Below are 18,593 nucleotides of genomic sequence, written 5' to 3'. Positions count from 1 at the left end.
TGCAGGACTGATCAACAGTTACCGGAAATGTTTAGTTGCAGTTATTGCTGCACCAGATCCTGAAAGCAAAGGTTCACATACTTTTGCCACTCACAGATATGTAATATTGGATCATTTTCCTCAATAAATAAATGACCAAATATAATATTTTTGTCTCATTTGTTTAACTGGGTTCTCTTTATCTACTTTTAGGACTTGTGTGAAAATCTGATGATGTTTTGGGTCATATTTATGCAGAAATATAGAAAATTCTAAAGGGTTCTCAAACTTTCAAGCACCACTGTATGCCAGTAAGGTGCAGTGGCCTGCATAAACTTGTGTGCGATCTGTGTGAGAACACAGAGAAAGTCTGAATATTAATATGAATTCATATTTTAAAACCCCATACTGAATATCATAAATAGAATTTCACCCAGAGGCGGCACAGTGGTGTAGTGGTTACTATCGCCTCACAGCAAGAAGGTCCTCGGTTTGAGTCCAGCATCCGGCGAGGGCCTTTCTGTGTGGAGTTTGCATGTTCTCCTTGGGTTTGCGTAGGTTTCCTCCGGGTGCTCCGGTTTCCCCCAAAGACATGCTTGTTAGGCTAATTGGTGGCTCTAAATTGACCGTAGGTGTGAATGGTTGTTTGTCTCTGTGTCAGCCCTGCGATGACCTGGTGACTTGTCCAGGGTGTACCCCACCTCTCGCCCATAGTCACCTGGGATAGGCTCCAGCTTGCCTGCGACCCTGTAGAACAGGATAAGCGGCTACAGATAATGGATGGACGGATGTGCATTTAGTGTAGCCAACCTTTAAACAAGCTCTAAGGTACATAACTGGAACATAATTTACTTTTAGAGTAAAGCTACACTACAGAGGGTGTACCTTAGAGTAAAGAAAAGATAGGGGAGAAAAGATAGGGGACAGCAGGGAGACTTGGAACAGTTTGTATTCCCATAAATTAATTTTAACCAGTCAGGTTTTAGATTACATCAGAAGTTAGATGTTGCACCTCAGAGTAACCTACGTCCTTTGGAGCCACAAAGCTGGACACTGCAGTAAGGTTTGTGCCATTAAATATTTCTGTCAACCAAAACTTGTATTTTCTATTTCGCCTATACATCCATTCTGTGGTGTAATGTACGCTGCTGAATTCTGGATTTGTTAGGAATTGAAGTATGTAGCCTATTGTAACCATATACAGTATTATTTATTCTATTTAAATTCTGCCGGGGAAACATTTAAGGATTTGTTTTCAAAATGGCCGAATGGGGAGAGTTGGGACAGTTCATGTTACAGTTTTTTTTTCTTGTGATTTATAAATATAAAATTGCTTCATGGGGTGGCGTAGTGGTTAGCGCTGTCGCCTCACAGCAAGAAGGTCCTGGGTTCGAGCCCTGTGGCCGGCGAGGGCCTTTCTGTGCGGAGTTTGCATGTTGTCCATGTGGGTTTCCCCCACAGTCCAAAGACATGCAGGTTAGGTTAACTGGTGACTCTAAATTGACTGTAGGTGTGAATGGTTGTCTGTGTCTATGTGTCAGCCCTGTGATGACCTGGTGACTTGTCCAGGGTGTACCCCGCCTTTTGCCCGTAGTCAGCTGGGATAGGCTCCAGCTTGCCTGCGACCCTGTAGAAGGATAAAGCGGCTAGAGATAATGAGATGAAAAATGTGGGAGTGTACCTGCATGAGAATTCAGCTTATTTCATTCCTTCTTAAGAACAGAACTGTTTGGTCTAGGCAGATTTTGGGTAAACTGACATTTTTCTATTGCTGTACCAGCACTTTGTTCATACAGTTCATGTTACAAGTTTTGATCATAAATAAAAATTTAACATGTAGGCCTAGGCATTTTACTTTTGTTCCATGTCTCCCCACAAAAAATAATGACAGAAAAAGTGAAACCTGAAGGCCAGTATATGTGACAAGCTGAGAAACTAATGTTGTGGTAAAAGGGTATAGTAAATACTATCGAATGCAATATGAATGTGACACTGCAAAGAATTTCACACAATATACAAAAGCTTAAAACATGTCCCAAGTCTCCCCGCTCTCCCCTACTAATGTTACAACAGGTGTCTGCTTGAGCATACCACTCCAGAGACAAGGAATGGTACTTTTTCCCTTGAGAATGTGTCTATCCACACATGAACTGCATTATATTTATACTGACATACTGGGACATACAAACACATTTCATGTTTTTATGGTTTCCACATATGAAAATCTGAAACCACTTATCAAAGCTTTTTTTTTTTTTTTAAACTGTTAGGGAATATTCAACCTGTTTGCAACACCATAAAAAAGGCAGGCCACTTTGCTCTTCATTTAATGACAGACATATCACAGCAGAGAAATCAATAGTAGTCACAAAGTCACAGTTTTAAGACTAATTATTGTATGTACCGTTAATGTTGTACTGGTCTCAATAATGCAATATTAACATATACACTGGTGTTAACTTGTATTAACCAGCCAATATCAGTCTTTAACAATTTGGCAGCCAGTGTCATTAGCATGTAGATTAAAGTAAATATTTAACAAATTTTGTATAAAATTAACAAAAAATTATGTAAAATCACAATTTCAGTTATCTTCTCAATACATTTAAAATTAATAGCTCAATGACCCTTTAAACTTAATTACTTCACAGTTAGTTGCAAATCAGTACTGAAATGTAAACAAATAACAGATTTTATTTTGGCTATCAGTGGTTTTAAAACTGAATGTTTAAGTCAATGGTAACATCTGAACCTAAGTGTAAGGGAAAACGGAGACTGAGATTTATTGAGACTGACAGTACTTTCACATTTATACCACTGGGAGTCACTACAGTATCGTACTATTGTACCATTTCTGTAACATATAATAATTACGTAAAGTGCATAATTATGCTTATTTCCCCAGAAATCAGTGAAATCATGCACCAGAAGTCATATTCAGATCATTTGCAAAGCAGTCCCCATCAAATCTCTGTCTCTAGACCGGAACTTAATTGGCCTGTGACAAGACATTAAGCCATCAGGGAAACAAATATTTACAGCACATGTTTTCTTATCCATCTTCAAAATAGTTAATGTTTCACAGGTGAAATAAAGACACAGCAAATACATAGAGCCAGTCAAAGAGGTCAGTCTGTAAATGATTCTCTTCACTATCTTTAACAACAACTCAAAACAGGAAATATTCACCCTTTTAGACATGTATAAAAATGGAAATTTTTTCACAAAAGAGAGATTAATTAATTAAAAAAAAACCTTTTGGCACAATAAAAATGATATGAATGTAACCTCACTGATCATTTCATTCTCATTCATTCTATTATGCTAATACCACAAAACAAATACAAAGTAAGTTTCAACACTTCTATACGGGAGATACGGCACATATTCCCAGATTTTAGAAAGGAATATGCAAGGATCGAGTGGAAATGCTTTAAATCGATAAACTGCTTTCACTGGTTAGAAGATAGCAATTTTAGAACACGGACTCCATGCCATCCTTTTCATCAGCAGAGCTATTTGAGCAGTCATCGCCCAGCTTTTGGTGGGTGACTAGAGGCGAGGTCTCCTCTTCAGCCTGGACATTAGCCACAGCTTCCACTTGAACCTCCTTTAGCTCTTCCTCTTCCTGCTGCATGTCAAAATGTATTTGCTTTTTTATCTCCTGCTCATTTATATGGTGCAAGATCCCAGCACCCAAGGCATCACCTTCCACATTTACCACAGTGGTGGTACGGTCCCTGGAAAAAAATATGCACGCACACCAATATATAAATAACTTGCTACTAAATTCTCAAGCATGTGTTATGTCACATGATATTTAAAGGTCATAAGACATCACACTGAAAAATCTCACACATAAATCAGTCTGTAAAATAAGAAAATTGTGTATATTGCAAATGTATTTTCAGATGTGATATGGTTAACAATAAATTATAATTAGAAAAAAAAGTCACTGCAGTCAATCAGAGAGAATAATGAGAAGTAGAGAATAATTAACTTTATGTAATACACTATAGCTTACACAATCCAATCCACAGCCAGCATTAGTGACAGGTCATTGGTAGGCAGGCCAATTGCTTCCAAAATAATCGCGATGGTGATTATTCCTCCTGCTGGAATACCCGCTGCTCCAACACTGGATGCTGTAGCTGTCACGCTGTAAGAAGGATAGAAAAATCTCTTTTACTTTCATTCTCTCCATGGAGGAGCAACGGTTAAGATTCTGTCCTACTGACTGGCAACTTGAGTTCAAAAATCCTAGGACTGCTGATGAGCCACTGTTGGGTCCTTAAGCCTCAGCTGCTTGGACTGTATCCTATCTCAATTTTAATCCACTTTTGGAATAAATAAATAAATAAGAATAAATATAAATCAATGCCGGCGGCACGGTGGTGTAGTGGTTAGCGCTGTCGCCTCACAGCAAGAAGGTCCTGGGTTCGAGCCCCGGGGCCGGCGAGGGCCTTTCTGTGTGGAGTTTGCATGTTCTCCCCGTGTCCGCGTGGGTTTCCTCCGGGTGCTCCGGTTTCCCCCACAGTCCAAAGACATGCAGGTTAGGTTAACTGGTGACTCTAAATTGACCGTAGGTGTGAATGTGAGTGTGAATGGCTGTCTGTGTCTATGTGTCAGCCCTGTGATGACCTGGCGACTTGTCCAGGGTGTACCCCGCCTTTCGCCCGTAGTCAGCTGGGATAGGCTCCAGCTTGCCTGCGACCCTGTGGAACAGGATAAAGCGGCTAGAGATAATGAGATGAGATGAGATAAATCAATGCCTATCTTCCCTTTTCATTGTAGCTCTCTGACAGATAGCAGGAGTTAAAGAAACTGAGAAGCATGAGGGTTCCTGTGCTAGTAAATTTAGATCACTCTTAATAGCACTGGGTTGGCATAAGACGGAGTCTGCATGGGTTGTTTTAACTCCCGGGATAGGAATGCTGCCTAGAACACATTCTCCGTCTATTAATATGCCTGGTTACTCTGTCAGAAGCTGTGACTACAGTAATGTACTCACAGAATAGTGAAGATCTGGCCTGCATTGAGCTCCACATTGTTGAGTTGGGCAATGAACACAGCAGCAACACACTGGAAGACAGCGGCTCCATCCATGTTTACAGTAGCTCCGATTGGCAGGATAAAACGGCTGATCCTTTTGTCCACACCATTGTTCTCCTCAACACATTTAATCATCGAGGGCAGTGTTGCTGAGCTGGGAAAGCAGGAATAACAAGTCAAAATGAAAAGAAGGCCAGATGAGAGATGAGTAGTACTTTATCAGAAATAGAGAAATAGAGTATATGGTCAAATAAACTTACAATGCTACCTTATAATTAGATAGAAGTTTTCTATTTAGATTAAACATTTAAAGGAAGTATTTAATGCAACAGGACCTAGAGCACAACACGGAATAACTACAATAGTTAAAACAGCTCTGTCCTCTGCAAACAGATCAAGTACACATTGTAGGGAATTACCTGGAGCAGGTAGCGAAGGCTGTGGTGAAAGGTGTGATTAGACCAGAGAGGAAGGTGAAGGGATTTTTGCGGGTGAGACCAAAGTAGATAAGAGGTAAGATAATGCCACCATGGATAACATGGCCCAGGACTGAGGCAAAGATGTATTTTCCTAAGCTGGTAACAAGCAGAACCACATCCTCCATCTCCACAATCTTACTGCCTACCAGGAACATAATGCCAACTGGTACATACCTGTAAGACACAATATTATACTGCATGTAACAGGACAGGATGTACAAAACCAAATCCAAAAACATGTCTGAAGATTCTCAGTCATCCAGGTCATAGTAAACTGTGGGTGGTAAAAGAGAGCAACTGGACTTGCTTGAAGATTCTTGAAGACGTTTCACCTCTCATCCGAAAGGCTTCTTCAGTTCTGTCTGACTAATAGGGAGTATCAGGTATTTATCCTCTCATGGATGAAAAGCATTCCTAAGGTGTCGTTGAGTCATCCTTAGGAACATAACGGACAAGGAGGATAACAGGAACAAACGCAAGAACATTGTCATTCCCTACATTTCTGGTCTATCTGAGAAACTCAGGAGGATCTTCTACAAACACAACATTCTGGTACATTTCAGACCCAGTAACACCCTGAAGCAGAAACTGGTCCACCCTAAGGACAGAATAGCCAGACACAAACAGGACAGCGTAGTGTATGCAATTCAGTGCAGTGAGGATTGCACGGACTCGTATATTGGGGAAACAAAACAACTGCTTCACAGGTGCATGGCTCAACACAGGAGAGCCAGTTCCTCAGGCCAGGACTCTGCTGTCTATCTTCATCTTAACATCAAAGGACACTCATTTCAGGATTGCAATGTACACATTTTAGCCAGAGAGGATCGTTGGTATGAGCGAGGAGTTAAAGAAGCCATTTTTGTCAACCTGGAATGGCCATCACTGAACAGAGGTGGGGGTCTAAGGCCCTGTCCACACGGCAATGGATTCAGGTGACTCCGATACAATTGCTTATCATTTAGGCCTGGCGTCCACACGGCACGGGCGTTTTGGGTGCCCAAAACGCAATCTTTTTGAGAACGGGTTCCAGAGTGAAAAGATCTGGCAACGTTGCCGTTGTGAAGTCGTCCGGATGAGTAGAACGGATTTGTTTACGATGACGTCACAACCACATGACTGTGAGTGCTTCACGCCGGGTAGAAGTGTAACGAACTCGATGCGAGTTGTCAACAAATCCTATAACTTGGTTCATGAAACACGCTTACAAAATATTTTCACTGTGAATATTTATTGTGTAATGGTGCAAAGTGAGAGAGAGAGAGACTCTGCCCTTAGGGCAGAGTCAATCCCGCCAGCAAAAATAGGGAAAAAAAGGAGCGATCTCACCTCTTCAGATGTTGGTTTAAGTCCGACAATACATTCCTCAAAAAGGGCGTAGAAGAGCAAATTAATCCATCAACGTGTAGCATTCAATTTATTCCGGACCATTAAAGACGCCGCCTTCCGCGTAGAATCATACGTCATCCTCGCCGCCATATTGGATAGGTCAAAGCGGAGAATAAAGATTCATGTGCTGCGTTTAACTGTACCAACAGGTTTACCGTCCAAACGAGATCACATGGGATTACCTTTCACAGGTGAGAAACAACAAATTAATCCATCAACGTATAGCATTCAATTTATTCCGGACCATTAAAGACGTCGCCTGGTCCAGGGCAGCAGCCTGGTGAGGGGACAAGGGGGGAAGCCCCCCGAAGCTCCTGGGTTCTGGGGTTTTCTGACTTAAAAATTGTACTAAAATGGCAAGCAAACACACAAGAAAAAACTTGTCATGATTAACAAATTCAAGCCAATTTAATGGTCAACATGCAACTCTGACACACACTCTCTCGCTCACTCTCACACACACACACACTCTCGCTCACACACTCTCTCTCGCTCACACACTCTCTCTCGCTCACACACTCTCTCTCGCTCACACACTCTCTCTCGCTCACACACTCTCACTCTCGCTCACACACTCTCACTCTCGCTCACACACTCTCACTCTCGCTCACACACTCTCACTCTCGCTCACACACTCTCACTCTCGCTCACACACTCTCACTCTCGCTCACACACTCTCACTCTCGCTCACACACTCTCACTCTCGCTCACACACTCTCACTCTCGCTCACACACTCTCACTCTCGCTCACACACTCTCTCACACACACACACTCACACACACACACTCTCTCACACACACACACACACTCTCTCACACACACACACACTCTCTCACACACACACACACACACACTCTCTCACACACACACACACTCTCGCTCACTCACACACACTCTCGCTCACTCACACACACTCTCGCTCACTCACACACACTCTCGCTCACTCACACACACACTCTCTCTCACTCACACACACACTCTCTCTCACTCACACACTCTCTCTCTCACTCACACACTCTCTCTCTCACTCACACACTCTCTCTCTCACTCACACTCTCTCTCTCACTCACTCACACACTCTCTCTCTCACTCACACACTCTCTCTCTCTCTCACACACACTCTCTCTCTCTCTCTCTCTCACACACACTCTCTCTCTCACACACACACACTCTCTCTCTCACCCCAAAGAACCAGCACAAGCAGGGCCCGCTAGCCCCGCGCCTTGTGACGTAATTCGCCCCGAGGCGAGTCGCGGTTTTTCTCCAACCATTCCCAGCAGAACTTTTTTTTCACTATTCTGTCGATTTCTTTAACTCGATTTGCATCTTTACGCTCGATCACGGAGGCTGCCATCTTTCAACTCTTTGTTTGAAGCGAGCTTACGTACAGCTATCTAACAAGCGCGTTCATTGGTTGTTACAGAGCGATGAGCCAATCACGTACCTCGTTTCATCTCATTGACGTAATTACGTCATTTACGCAATTACGTCATTGAGATGAAACGAGGTACGTGATTGGCTCATCGCTCTGTAACAACCAATGAACGCGCTTGTTAGATAGCTGTACGTAAGCTCGCTTCAAACAAAGAGTTGAAAGATGGCAGCCTCCGTGATCGAGGCGGAAAGATGCAAATCCAAGGCTGCCATCTTTCAAACAAAGTCGGAACGAATAGGATACGAATGTGGATGAGGGAAAAATCGGAAAAAACATTTTTCATCAAGTTTTGAGGTGAAAAAAGCGGAATTCCGCGAATTCATGGAAAAATCACATCCCTGTTAGCTGCGTTTAACTGTACCAACAGGTTTGCCGTCCAAACGAGATCACATGGGATTACCTTTCACAGGTGAGACTGGAAAAATACTTTTCATTGTATTTGGTCATTATAATGTAATTTTACAAACAGATTTTCCTGACTTTGTGGCTAATATGAAGTCTCGCGCATAATAGTTTATGCGCATGCGTCCTTACTTCTTCTATTGTTCTGGTGTCTCCGAAGGGACCGTCTTACAGCGCCCCTAGAGGTGTGGCATGTGTATTGCATCGTTTTCAGCAAGCGTTGCGTTGCCATATGGACCTGATATTTTACTGATCGTTGCCCATTTGGACGCGATATATTTTTAAATAACATCTCGTTGCCGTTGTCGTGTGGATGTAGCCTAAGACACCATTTATCAGCCACCTACAATGCAGTCCTTGACAAACTTCCCAGACAACTGAATGCTAGGGCTGGGAATCGATCCAGATTTCCTGGATCGATTTGATTCCGATTCATAAGGTCACGATCCGATTCGATATTGATCTACTTAGATATTGCTGGATTGTCACTTTAAAGTAAAAACTGTCCCTACTGACAGGAACAGCCCGTGTGTTTGTGCATGTATCTGTGTATGTGTAAGAGGGACACAGAGAGAGAGAAGAGTCAAGGATTTAAAGGATTTATTTTGGAATGAGGCGGCACGGTGGTGTAGTGGTTAGCGCTGTCGCCTCACAGCAAGAAGGTCCTGGGTTCGAGCCCCGGGGCCGGCGAGGGCCTTTCTGTGTGGAGTTTGCATGTTGTCCGCGTGGGTTTCCTCTGGGTGCTCCGGTTTCCCCCACAGTCCAAAGACATGCAGGTTAGGTTAACTGGTGACTCTAAATTGACCGTAGGTGTGAATGGTTGTCTGTGTCTATGTGTCAGCCCTGTGATGACCTGGCGACTTGTTCAGGGTGTACCCTGCCTTTTGCCCATAGTCAGCTGGGATAGGCTCCAGCTTGCCTGCGACCCTGTAGAACAGGGGTGTCAAACCTGATCCATAAAGGGCCTTGTGGCTGCAGGTTTTCATTCCAGCCATGCAGCAGCACACCTGACTTAGCTCATTCAATCAACTGAACTGTCTTCACACAGTCAAATACTTGCAGCCACACCCACCCTTGATTAAAGGGTGGGTGTGTCAGTTGATTGAATAAGCCAAATCAGGGTGCTGCTGCATGGCTGGAATGAAAACCTGCAGCCACACGGCCCTTTATGGATCAGGTTTGACACCCCTGCTGTAGAAGGATAAAGCGGCTAGAGATGATGAGATGAGATTTTGGAATGAAAAAAAATCCAGGTTTTATTTGAATTCTAAATCAAAACCATGACATTCGGTGGCCCTCTTTTGGTTGAATAACATACCCATGGCAGGGTTTCTGACCACAAAGAAAAAAAAGCACCTCAGCAACCACAGCAATTGTGTAAGAAATGATGCTTGACTGATAAGTCTCAGAGTGTAACCATGACAGTTGGTGGCCATCTTTTGGTTGATTATATTTTACCTCTATGTGGCACAGTTTGCACACTGCTTTTGTTCTGTCGACTTCGTCTCTGTCCTCGTAACGTTTGAATCCAAAGTAATGCCATACATCAGCTTTCAGGCCAGGCGGTGATTTTAGCTGTGCAGCTTCAGCCATCTCGCGTTCTTAAGTTTCGGTTTCGTTTGCCGGCACCCGCTTTTTATAGCGGTCCTTGTGCAGTCGAGAAAATAGTGCCTATAGCCACCTGGAAGAGATCGATCCACACATTTTTGAATCGATCTCGTATTTTTTGAACGTGAATGGATATCGGATCGTGGATCAATCTTTTGAACCCAGCCCTACTGAATGCACACCAAAACCCAGCTGTTTTCAGTGACTCACAGGAGGACAGACCCCATGTTTACATTAGACCGTATCAGCGGATCATCAGATTAATGTTTTTAAAACGATTAGTGTGCACACAGCTACACCAATACACGATTTGCGTGCACACAGCAACACCAATACACAGATACGCTCGGCTCCGCAGGCATCCTGCGCTCCAAGGCCCAATCCCAATTCTAATTTCTACCCCTACCCCTCCGCCTTCCCCTCCGCCTTCCCCTTGGCCCTTCCCCTTGAAACTGAGCTACAAGGGATAGGGCTTGAAATTCAACCCTTACGTATTGGGATAGCCCTTCAACGATCGCATACGTCATCGCGTACCTCCGTCAGCGTTTACGTTAGCAAAACGCGATGCGTCATTGGCTGCGACCAGCCGCTACAGTCAGAGCCAGAGGCAGAAATCTCTGCTGGCAGGGTGTAATTTGTTAACTAACACCACTGAATGGGATATCTTTGGCGCTTCGTGCACCACATCCGACAGAATGAGGTGTCAGAACACTCATGTAAACAATAAAAGCGAGAATAACAGAACAAAACGTACGCAGTAAAGCAACCGAAAACAATACTCACTCCCAAAGCTTTTTAGCAGCAGCTTGGATTTCAGAAATCGCTGCTCATTCTCAGCTCGAAAGCGAATCAAGCGGCGTGTTTCCTCTGGATAACAACTTAAAACACGTAAATAATGGAGAAAATACATTTATGACAATCTTTCGCCGCGGGAACCGCCATCTTTCTGAAATCCGCATGAAATCTCGCTGAAATCCGCATGGCATTGTGGGAAATCACTCAAACCCCTTCGTTCGGAGTCTGCTCCAGGAAAATCTCCGTTTGGAGGGGTACAGAAGCCCTACGCCTTCCCCTCCCCCTCCGCGTTAACTGGGATTGGGATACCCCTACCCCTTCACGTGAACGCGCAAAATGGAGGGGAAGGGCTAAGGGGTTGGTCCAAGGGGTGAAATGGGATTCGGCCCAAATCACTCCGCCCTGAACAGCGAGTGCCCTCTGGAGGGTGCGCACTCCGGCCCTGTGCAGCTCACAGAGCGCGCGAGTGAAGTGCACAAGCTGTGATTCGGGACTGAGCCGCTGTGTGTGTGATCCCAGCGCATATCACTTACCACTTGCAAGTGGAAGGATGGCAAGCCTAAAGACAATCATAACTACACAATGGGCAGTATTTGCATCAGTATTTGCAGTATTTTCATACTTTTATACTCTTTAATGAAAGGTGATACAAGGCGGAAGTCCGCGCCGTTTTTCAGCAGTCGCGTCACATGACCAACGCCAGCGAATCAGGAAGGTGGATGTCACAGTGACGTTGTCCAATGACGACGCCAGCTAGAGCTCAGCACAGCGTATCTGCGTATTCTCAATGTTTACACAGCACCGGAGCTGACACGATCTGGATTGAATACGTGGACCCTGGCGGATTCCCGTTTCACGGCGTTTCCAGGCGGTTTAATGTAAACGGACAGTGCATCCGCGAAGAAAACGAGACAGATACGGTCTAATGTAAACTTGGCCAGAGAGAACCAACAACCACTGATCACCCCAACGACTCTAGGCTGTTCACACCCAGCCCCCAGTGACCCACACCAACAGGATGACTCAACGGCACCTTAGGGTTGCTTTTCATCCATGAGAGGATAAATACCTGATACTCCCTATTAGTCAGACAGAACTGAAGAAGCCTTTCGGATGAGAGGTGAAACATCTTCAAGAATCTTCAAGCAAGTCCAGTTGCTCTCTTTTACTACCCACACATCCAAAAAAATCGGGACGCTGTGTAAAATGTAAATAAAAACAATACAATGCTTTGCAAATCTTTTTTGGTCTTTTTCCAAATGAATACAATACAAAGATGAGATATTTAATGTTCAGACTGTTAAGCTTTTTTTTTTTTGCAAATATACACTCATTCTGAATTTGATGCCTGCAACAAGTTCCCAAAACATTGGGACAGGGGCATGTTTACCAGTGTGTTACACCATTTTTAACACTCAATAAGCGCTTGGGAACCGAGGACACTAATTGTTTAAATTTTGAAAGTGAAATTCTTCCCATTCTTGCTTGATCTAGGACTTCAGTTGCTCAACAGTTTGGGCTCTCTGTTGATGTATTTTGCGTTTCATAATGCACCACGGCGGCACGGTGGTGTAGTGGTTAGCGCTGTAGCCTCACAGCAAGAAGGTCTGGGTTCGAGCCCCGTGGCCGACGAGGACCTTTCTGTGTGGAGTTTGCATGTTCTTCCCGTGTCCGCGTGGGTTTCCTCCGGGTGCTCCGGTTTCCCCCACAGTCCAAAGACATGCAGGTTAGGTTAACTGGTGACTCTAAATTGACCGTAGATGTGAGTGTGAATGGTTGTCTGTGTCTATGTGTCAGCCCTGTGATGACCTGGCGACTTGTCCAGGATGTACCCTGCCTTTCGCCCGTAGTCAGCTGGGCTCCAGCTTGCCTGCGACCCTGTAGAACAGGATAAAGCAGCTAGAGATAATGAGATGAGATGAGATAATGCACCACACATTTTCAATGGGAGGCAGGCAGGCCAGTTTAGCACCTGCATTCTTTTACTAAGAAGCCACGTTATTGTAATAATGTGCAGAATGTGGTTTGGCATTGTCTTGCTGGAATAAGCAGGGACTAGAGCTGGGGCAATGCAAAAATTACGTTGACACAAAATTTGCGTGCCGATGCGTCAGACCCAAAACAAAGATGCCGGCACCGGAGAGTAGTAGTGATGCGAGTGGCTCTTCAGAGTTTCAAACGTGCAAGGCACGCACTCGTTCGTCAAAGGTATGGGAATACTTCAATTTGAAAGGAGGAAGTGATTCAGTAATTTGTCGTCTCTGCAAGACAGAATCACATCAACGCCATCTGAAAGGCTTTTTTCAGTTGCTGGAAACATTATTACTAAAAAAAGGGGCAAGCCTGACTCCTGAGCATGTTGAAATGCTCACATTCCTCCACTCCAATGCATGACTGCATCTTAGGCTGCTGGGCCATAGAAGGTTCACGCTGCACGCGTGTAAAGAAAAGTGGACAAACGTAGCATGACTTGCTCTGGGCCACAGAACGGCGTTCACGTTGCACGCTGCACACTTCACGCGTGAAGCGTGAAATGAACATGCACACTTTTTTCTAGGCGTGAAGACGGAAATTCCAGTCAATGCATGCGGTCACCGCCGCGCCAGCCAATCAGAATGGGTCTAGGGAGATAACGCTATGCTTTCAGGGGAAAACTTCAGAAAAAATATAATTGAATGGTATAATTGAAAAATAGTTCTTCATCGGGATTGTCAAGCAGATTATAGAATGTTCGGTGAAATTCACCACGGGTTTCTCTCAGAAGGAAGTGTTCTCGGCTCCAAATTCTGTTCCTTTTTCTCTTCCTCTGTCTCAGTAAAAGCAGAATGAGGCAATCGTCATCATCCGAAGAGTCCATATTGTTGGTTACTCGGTCAAAGTAGAACAGACGCAACACGTGAACATCCAAGCATGAAGTTTAATGGCCCAGGGTCCGGTTCTTCACGTGAACGTGTAGCGTGCAGCGTGAACCCTCTATGGCCCAGCAGCCTTATCTTGAATGACACGCACACACACACACACACATACATACATATATATAAGTGGCAGAGTGTAAGTTGTTATTTGCATGTGAATGAAGATGCACTTTTTTCAGTAAGCTAGGCCTGTGTGTTAAACATAAATGTTAAACTCTGTTGGTTGTGGAAATGATGGGCTGCCAGCTGCAACTGCAAGCTGGAAAAACACTTTCTGTATTAACCTAAAGCCCCCAAATTTACATTAGTTACTGTAGGCTATTCTTTCAATTTCTCTACGAAAGTATCCTGGGTGACCTTTTTATTTTTTACTGAATGCTAGACATCAGAATGCATTATTTTGCACTTCTAGACTCTTACTTGAATTGTATTTTGGAATTTTGAGTTTAAGAAAAAAGGTGAGTGGCAGACTGTATTACTACAAGTTGTTATTTTCATCTGAATAAATAATTAAGATGCACTATTTTCTGTAAGCTAGACCTATGTTTTCAACATAAATGTTAAATTCTGTTGGTTCAGAAAGGACACCATGATGAGCTGCTGGCTCCTACTGCCGCGATTTTTGTTTTTATTTTGTTGTTGTTTTTGGAAAAACACTTACTGTATTAGCTTAAAGCCCTCAAGTTTACATTAGTTACTGTATTCTTTCGATTGCTCTAAGAAAGTATTCTGGGTGACCTCTTTATTTTATATTGAACGCTACCTCAGACACAGAATACATAATTTTGCACTTATATATTCTTACTTGAATTTTATTTTGGAATTTTGAGTTTAAGAGCAATAAACATGCATTGCAATGTTAAGGAATTTGTGTTTTTTCATTCAGACATGTAAAATCAACATGTATAAATGGCTATATAAGTGAAGTAATGGGGAAATAATCGTTAATCGAAATCGAATAAAAAAAAAAATCATTAGATTAATCAATGCATTGATAAAATAATTGCTAGATTAATCGTTTTAAAAAATAATAATTTTGCCCAGCCCTAGCAGGGACATCCCTGAATAAGATGTTATCTGGATGGCAGCATATGTTGCTCTAAAACCTGTATGTACCTTTCAGCATTAATGGTCCCTTCACAGATGTGCGAGTTACCCATGCCATTGGCACTAACACACCCCAATATCAAGATCATCACAGATAATGGGTTTTGAACTTTGTATTAGTAACAATCTGGACAGTCCTTTTTTTCTTTAGCCCAGTGGACACAATGTCCATGATTTCCAAAAACAATTTGGAATGTAGACTCGTCAGACCACAGCACACTTTTCCACTTTGCGTCAGTCCATCTCAGATGAGTTTGGGCCCAGAGAATTCAGCTGTGTTTCTGGATGTTGTTGAAATATAGCTTCCATTTTGCATGGTAGAGGCAGTGATTAATTGTGTTTACCAACAATGGTTTTCAGAAGTGTTTGTGCCCATGTAGTGATATCCTTCATATTTTCGACATCACTGCAACTTCTGGCGCCGTCCCAGGCAGCAACCTGCCAGAGACGGTCCTGTCTCCCTTCCTGTTCACACACTATACTTCTGACTTCAGATACTGCTCACAGTCCTGCCACCTGCAGAAGTTTTTGGACGACTCTACCATTGTGGGCTGTATCAGCAGGGGACAGGAGGCTGAGTATAGGAATGTGGTGGACAGGTTTGTGGAGTGGTGCAGACTAAACCACTTGCAACTCAATGTTGCAAAGACTAAGGAGTTGGTGGTAGACTTTAGGAAGCAAAGGACCAGTCTGAGCCCAGTCAACATCGAGGGAACAGAGGTGGACAGTGTGGAGGAATACAGGTTCCTGGGCGTCCACATAGACAGTAAACTAGGCTGGACAAAAAAAACCACAGATGCCCTATAAAAGAAAGGTCAGAGCTGCCTGTATTTTGCTGCTCCTGTCCCAAAATTTTGGAACGTTGCAGACATCAAATTCACACTGAGTGTATATTTACAAAAAACAAAGTTTCAGTTTGAACATTACATATCATTGTATTGTATTCAACTGAATATAAAAGGATTTGCAAATCACTGCATTCTGTTTTTATATACACAGAGTCCTAACTTTTTTGGAATCGGGGTTGTATATCACAGGGCATCTTGCAGCATAGGAAATTATTTACAATTTTTGTTTTACTGAGGTCATTTTAGGAGATAACTCGCTCTAAAATATGTAAGAACTTGTCGGTCATGGAGACAGATTTATATGGAGACGGTGTGTACATCTATGACCCCTTTATTTGCGCAAGGACGCTCAAGCCAAAACAGTGTCAAGCAAACATCCTGCCATAATCAGGAATAAATAAAGGAAAAGACCATGGACACTTTGCAAATGCAATATTTGCTGTAAAGGGCCTCTAAAGTACATTTAAAACATTCTGAAGAGTTTTCACCATACTGTTCAATAAGACATCCAGGCAGTGAAACTGTAAGCTATCCTAACTCAAATCTATCATTAAGAATTAATATTAGAAAATGTTTAGACTGGATCAGTACAGCAGAAGAATGAGGACAGGCTGCTTGCATCCACTGTTATTAAGTTGGTCTTTAATCAGAGGGTTTCACTCACCACATGATCCAAGATACCAGTACCATTGTGGCTTCATTGAAGGCATTAAAGAAACGTATGAGCTCCTCCCCTTCAGCTCCCAACTTTCTCAAGGCCACTCCAAACACCATAGCAAACAGAACCAGGCCAAGAATGTTCATCCCATCTGGTTCTGTTCCCACTGGCACCTGCAACCAGCCAAATCGGTCTTCAGATATCAGCATAGTTCAAGGTACTTATTTACATAAACATCACTGCAAGATAAACTGTCAGCTAACAAAAGTGATCAAAGTAATGTTTATTGAGATATTAAAAGTAAAAAAAAAAAATCAACATTTTAATGTGATTAAAACATGTTTCTGAATGTTATAAAAATGTAGACCTTTATTTCACTTGCCTCCAAGAACTTTTCAGGGCACCTTCTGTTTATTTTGGAATTTAGCTGTTTTTTCTGTTTTCATAACTCCTCTCCTTGGTAGTGTCTTGGTGTCTATTTAGTAATGGTACTCCTAAACTTAATGTTTTTATAAATAAATTCTCCAGCACAGTGAAGGTCAATATTTTTTGTTTAGACGTGACTACTCATAGCAAACTGCATGAGTGAGCCTGAGCTTTTCATGCTTTTTAGTCAGAAGATACCTTAAAGTGCATATTCTGGACCAATTTCGTTTTTGTTTTTTTTATATGAAAGTATGTCCCTTTACACACTCATCCAGAAGGGTAATTTTGCACAAGGCCATCTGTCTACAGCAGAAAAAAATAAAACAAAAAAACACGTCTGGAAAAATCCCAAGGGAGTCTGGAGCCAGAATCATGACGTCACCTGCGGAAGCGCCAGCAGGCTGCGTGAGCTTTGCACGGTTTCAGGGCCCGTTTACACGAGGACGCTGTCGGGTAAAAACGACTAAATATTTTATCGGAAGTGCCTTTCGTCTACACGGGGATGGCGTTTCCGAGGCTGAAAAACGGAAAAAATTGAAAACGCCTTCCAGAGTGGATAAGTTAAAAACAGCCCCTGTTGCATATCCGTCTAAACTACCCAATACGCGAAACTCTGCTCGGATCTGCTCACGTCGGGTACGCGTTTACGTCATACATATGTCATATACTGTACATGCCAGCCCGGGAAGTAAGAAAGTAAGTAAAAAAGTAAGAGCATGTCTGATTACATCGATCCAATGGACCTTCAAGCTGCTCTGGCAGCTTTAATAAACGTCCAGGAGTCCTTCGAACATCTATACCGAATCTGCACATATACCGTTAATGAACAGAGGCGGGTATAGTATGCTCTTACTTTTTTACTTACTTTCTTACTTACCATAGCCAGAGTAGTCAAAGTTTTCCCGGCACAGATGTGCAGATCAGACAAGACGGAAGACGTTGCGCATGCGTGCAGACATAGCGGAGGTCTTTCACAGCACCACCTAGCCGCCTGGGATGCACATCCAATTGAATTCCACACATTTATGCGTCACCGTATAGACGCAGATTTCCTCCTTGAAAACGGTCGTGTAGACACGGAAAAAAGTGAGAATGAAAACAGACTTTTGCGCTTTTGTTTCAGACCGTCCCCGTGTAAAGTGGGCCTCAGTGCACAGCCTGTGTAGACCAAGCGCTCCCATTTCTCTCTCATTGTCCGGTCTTTTGGAAAACGATGAGTACTAATCCCATTAAGATTGGTGTTGCTACACCCTCCTACGATACATCTGTTAACCATTTTAATAATTACGCGGTAACGTTGAAGAAATTTGCAGAAAACCACCAGGTTGTTTTCTCATAAACAAACCAGCGCTGATGTAGGATTCAGAGGGAGGCGTCCCGCAGATGACGAACAGGACAAACCTGTTCATACCCCACCCCCTGAAAATGTTGATTAAATAAACTTGGCTGCATAAAACCCAATGTCTTGACTTTCTTCTTTAAAAACACCGAAATTAACG

General features: G+C 43.1%; 1 protein-coding gene across 1 annotated transcript in view; it reads right to left on the bottom strand.

Moving 5' to 3' along the window:
• Positions 1 to 2,290: 2,290 nt before the first annotated feature.
• The window catches only part of slc1a4 (solute carrier family 1 member 4), a 40,636-nt gene continuing 24,333 nt past the window's right edge, over positions 2,291 to 18,593 (bottom strand). Inside the window, exons 4-8 of the mRNA XM_060926148.1 lie at positions 16,675 to 16,841; positions 5,451 to 5,684; positions 4,991 to 5,185; positions 4,004 to 4,138; positions 2,291 to 3,719 (exon numbers count right to left, since the gene is read on the bottom strand). Coding sequence (XP_060782131.1) covers positions 3,455 to 3,719; positions 4,004 to 4,138; positions 4,991 to 5,185; positions 5,451 to 5,684; positions 16,675 to 16,841 — 996 coding nt within the window. The 3' untranslated portion in view covers positions 2,291 to 3,454. The remainder of the gene's footprint in view (positions 3,720 to 4,003; positions 4,139 to 4,990; positions 5,186 to 5,450; positions 5,685 to 16,674; positions 16,842 to 18,593) is intronic.

The sequence above is a fragment of the Neoarius graeffei genome, chromosome 7 (assembly GCF_027579695.1).
Source record: "Neoarius graeffei isolate fNeoGra1 chromosome 7, fNeoGra1.pri, whole genome shotgun sequence".
Lineage (NCBI taxonomy): Eukaryota > Metazoa > Chordata > Actinopteri > Siluriformes > Ariidae > Neoarius > Neoarius graeffei.
The sequence above is the reverse complement of the archived record's forward strand: the minus strand, read 5'-3'. Positions and strand labels throughout refer to the sequence as shown.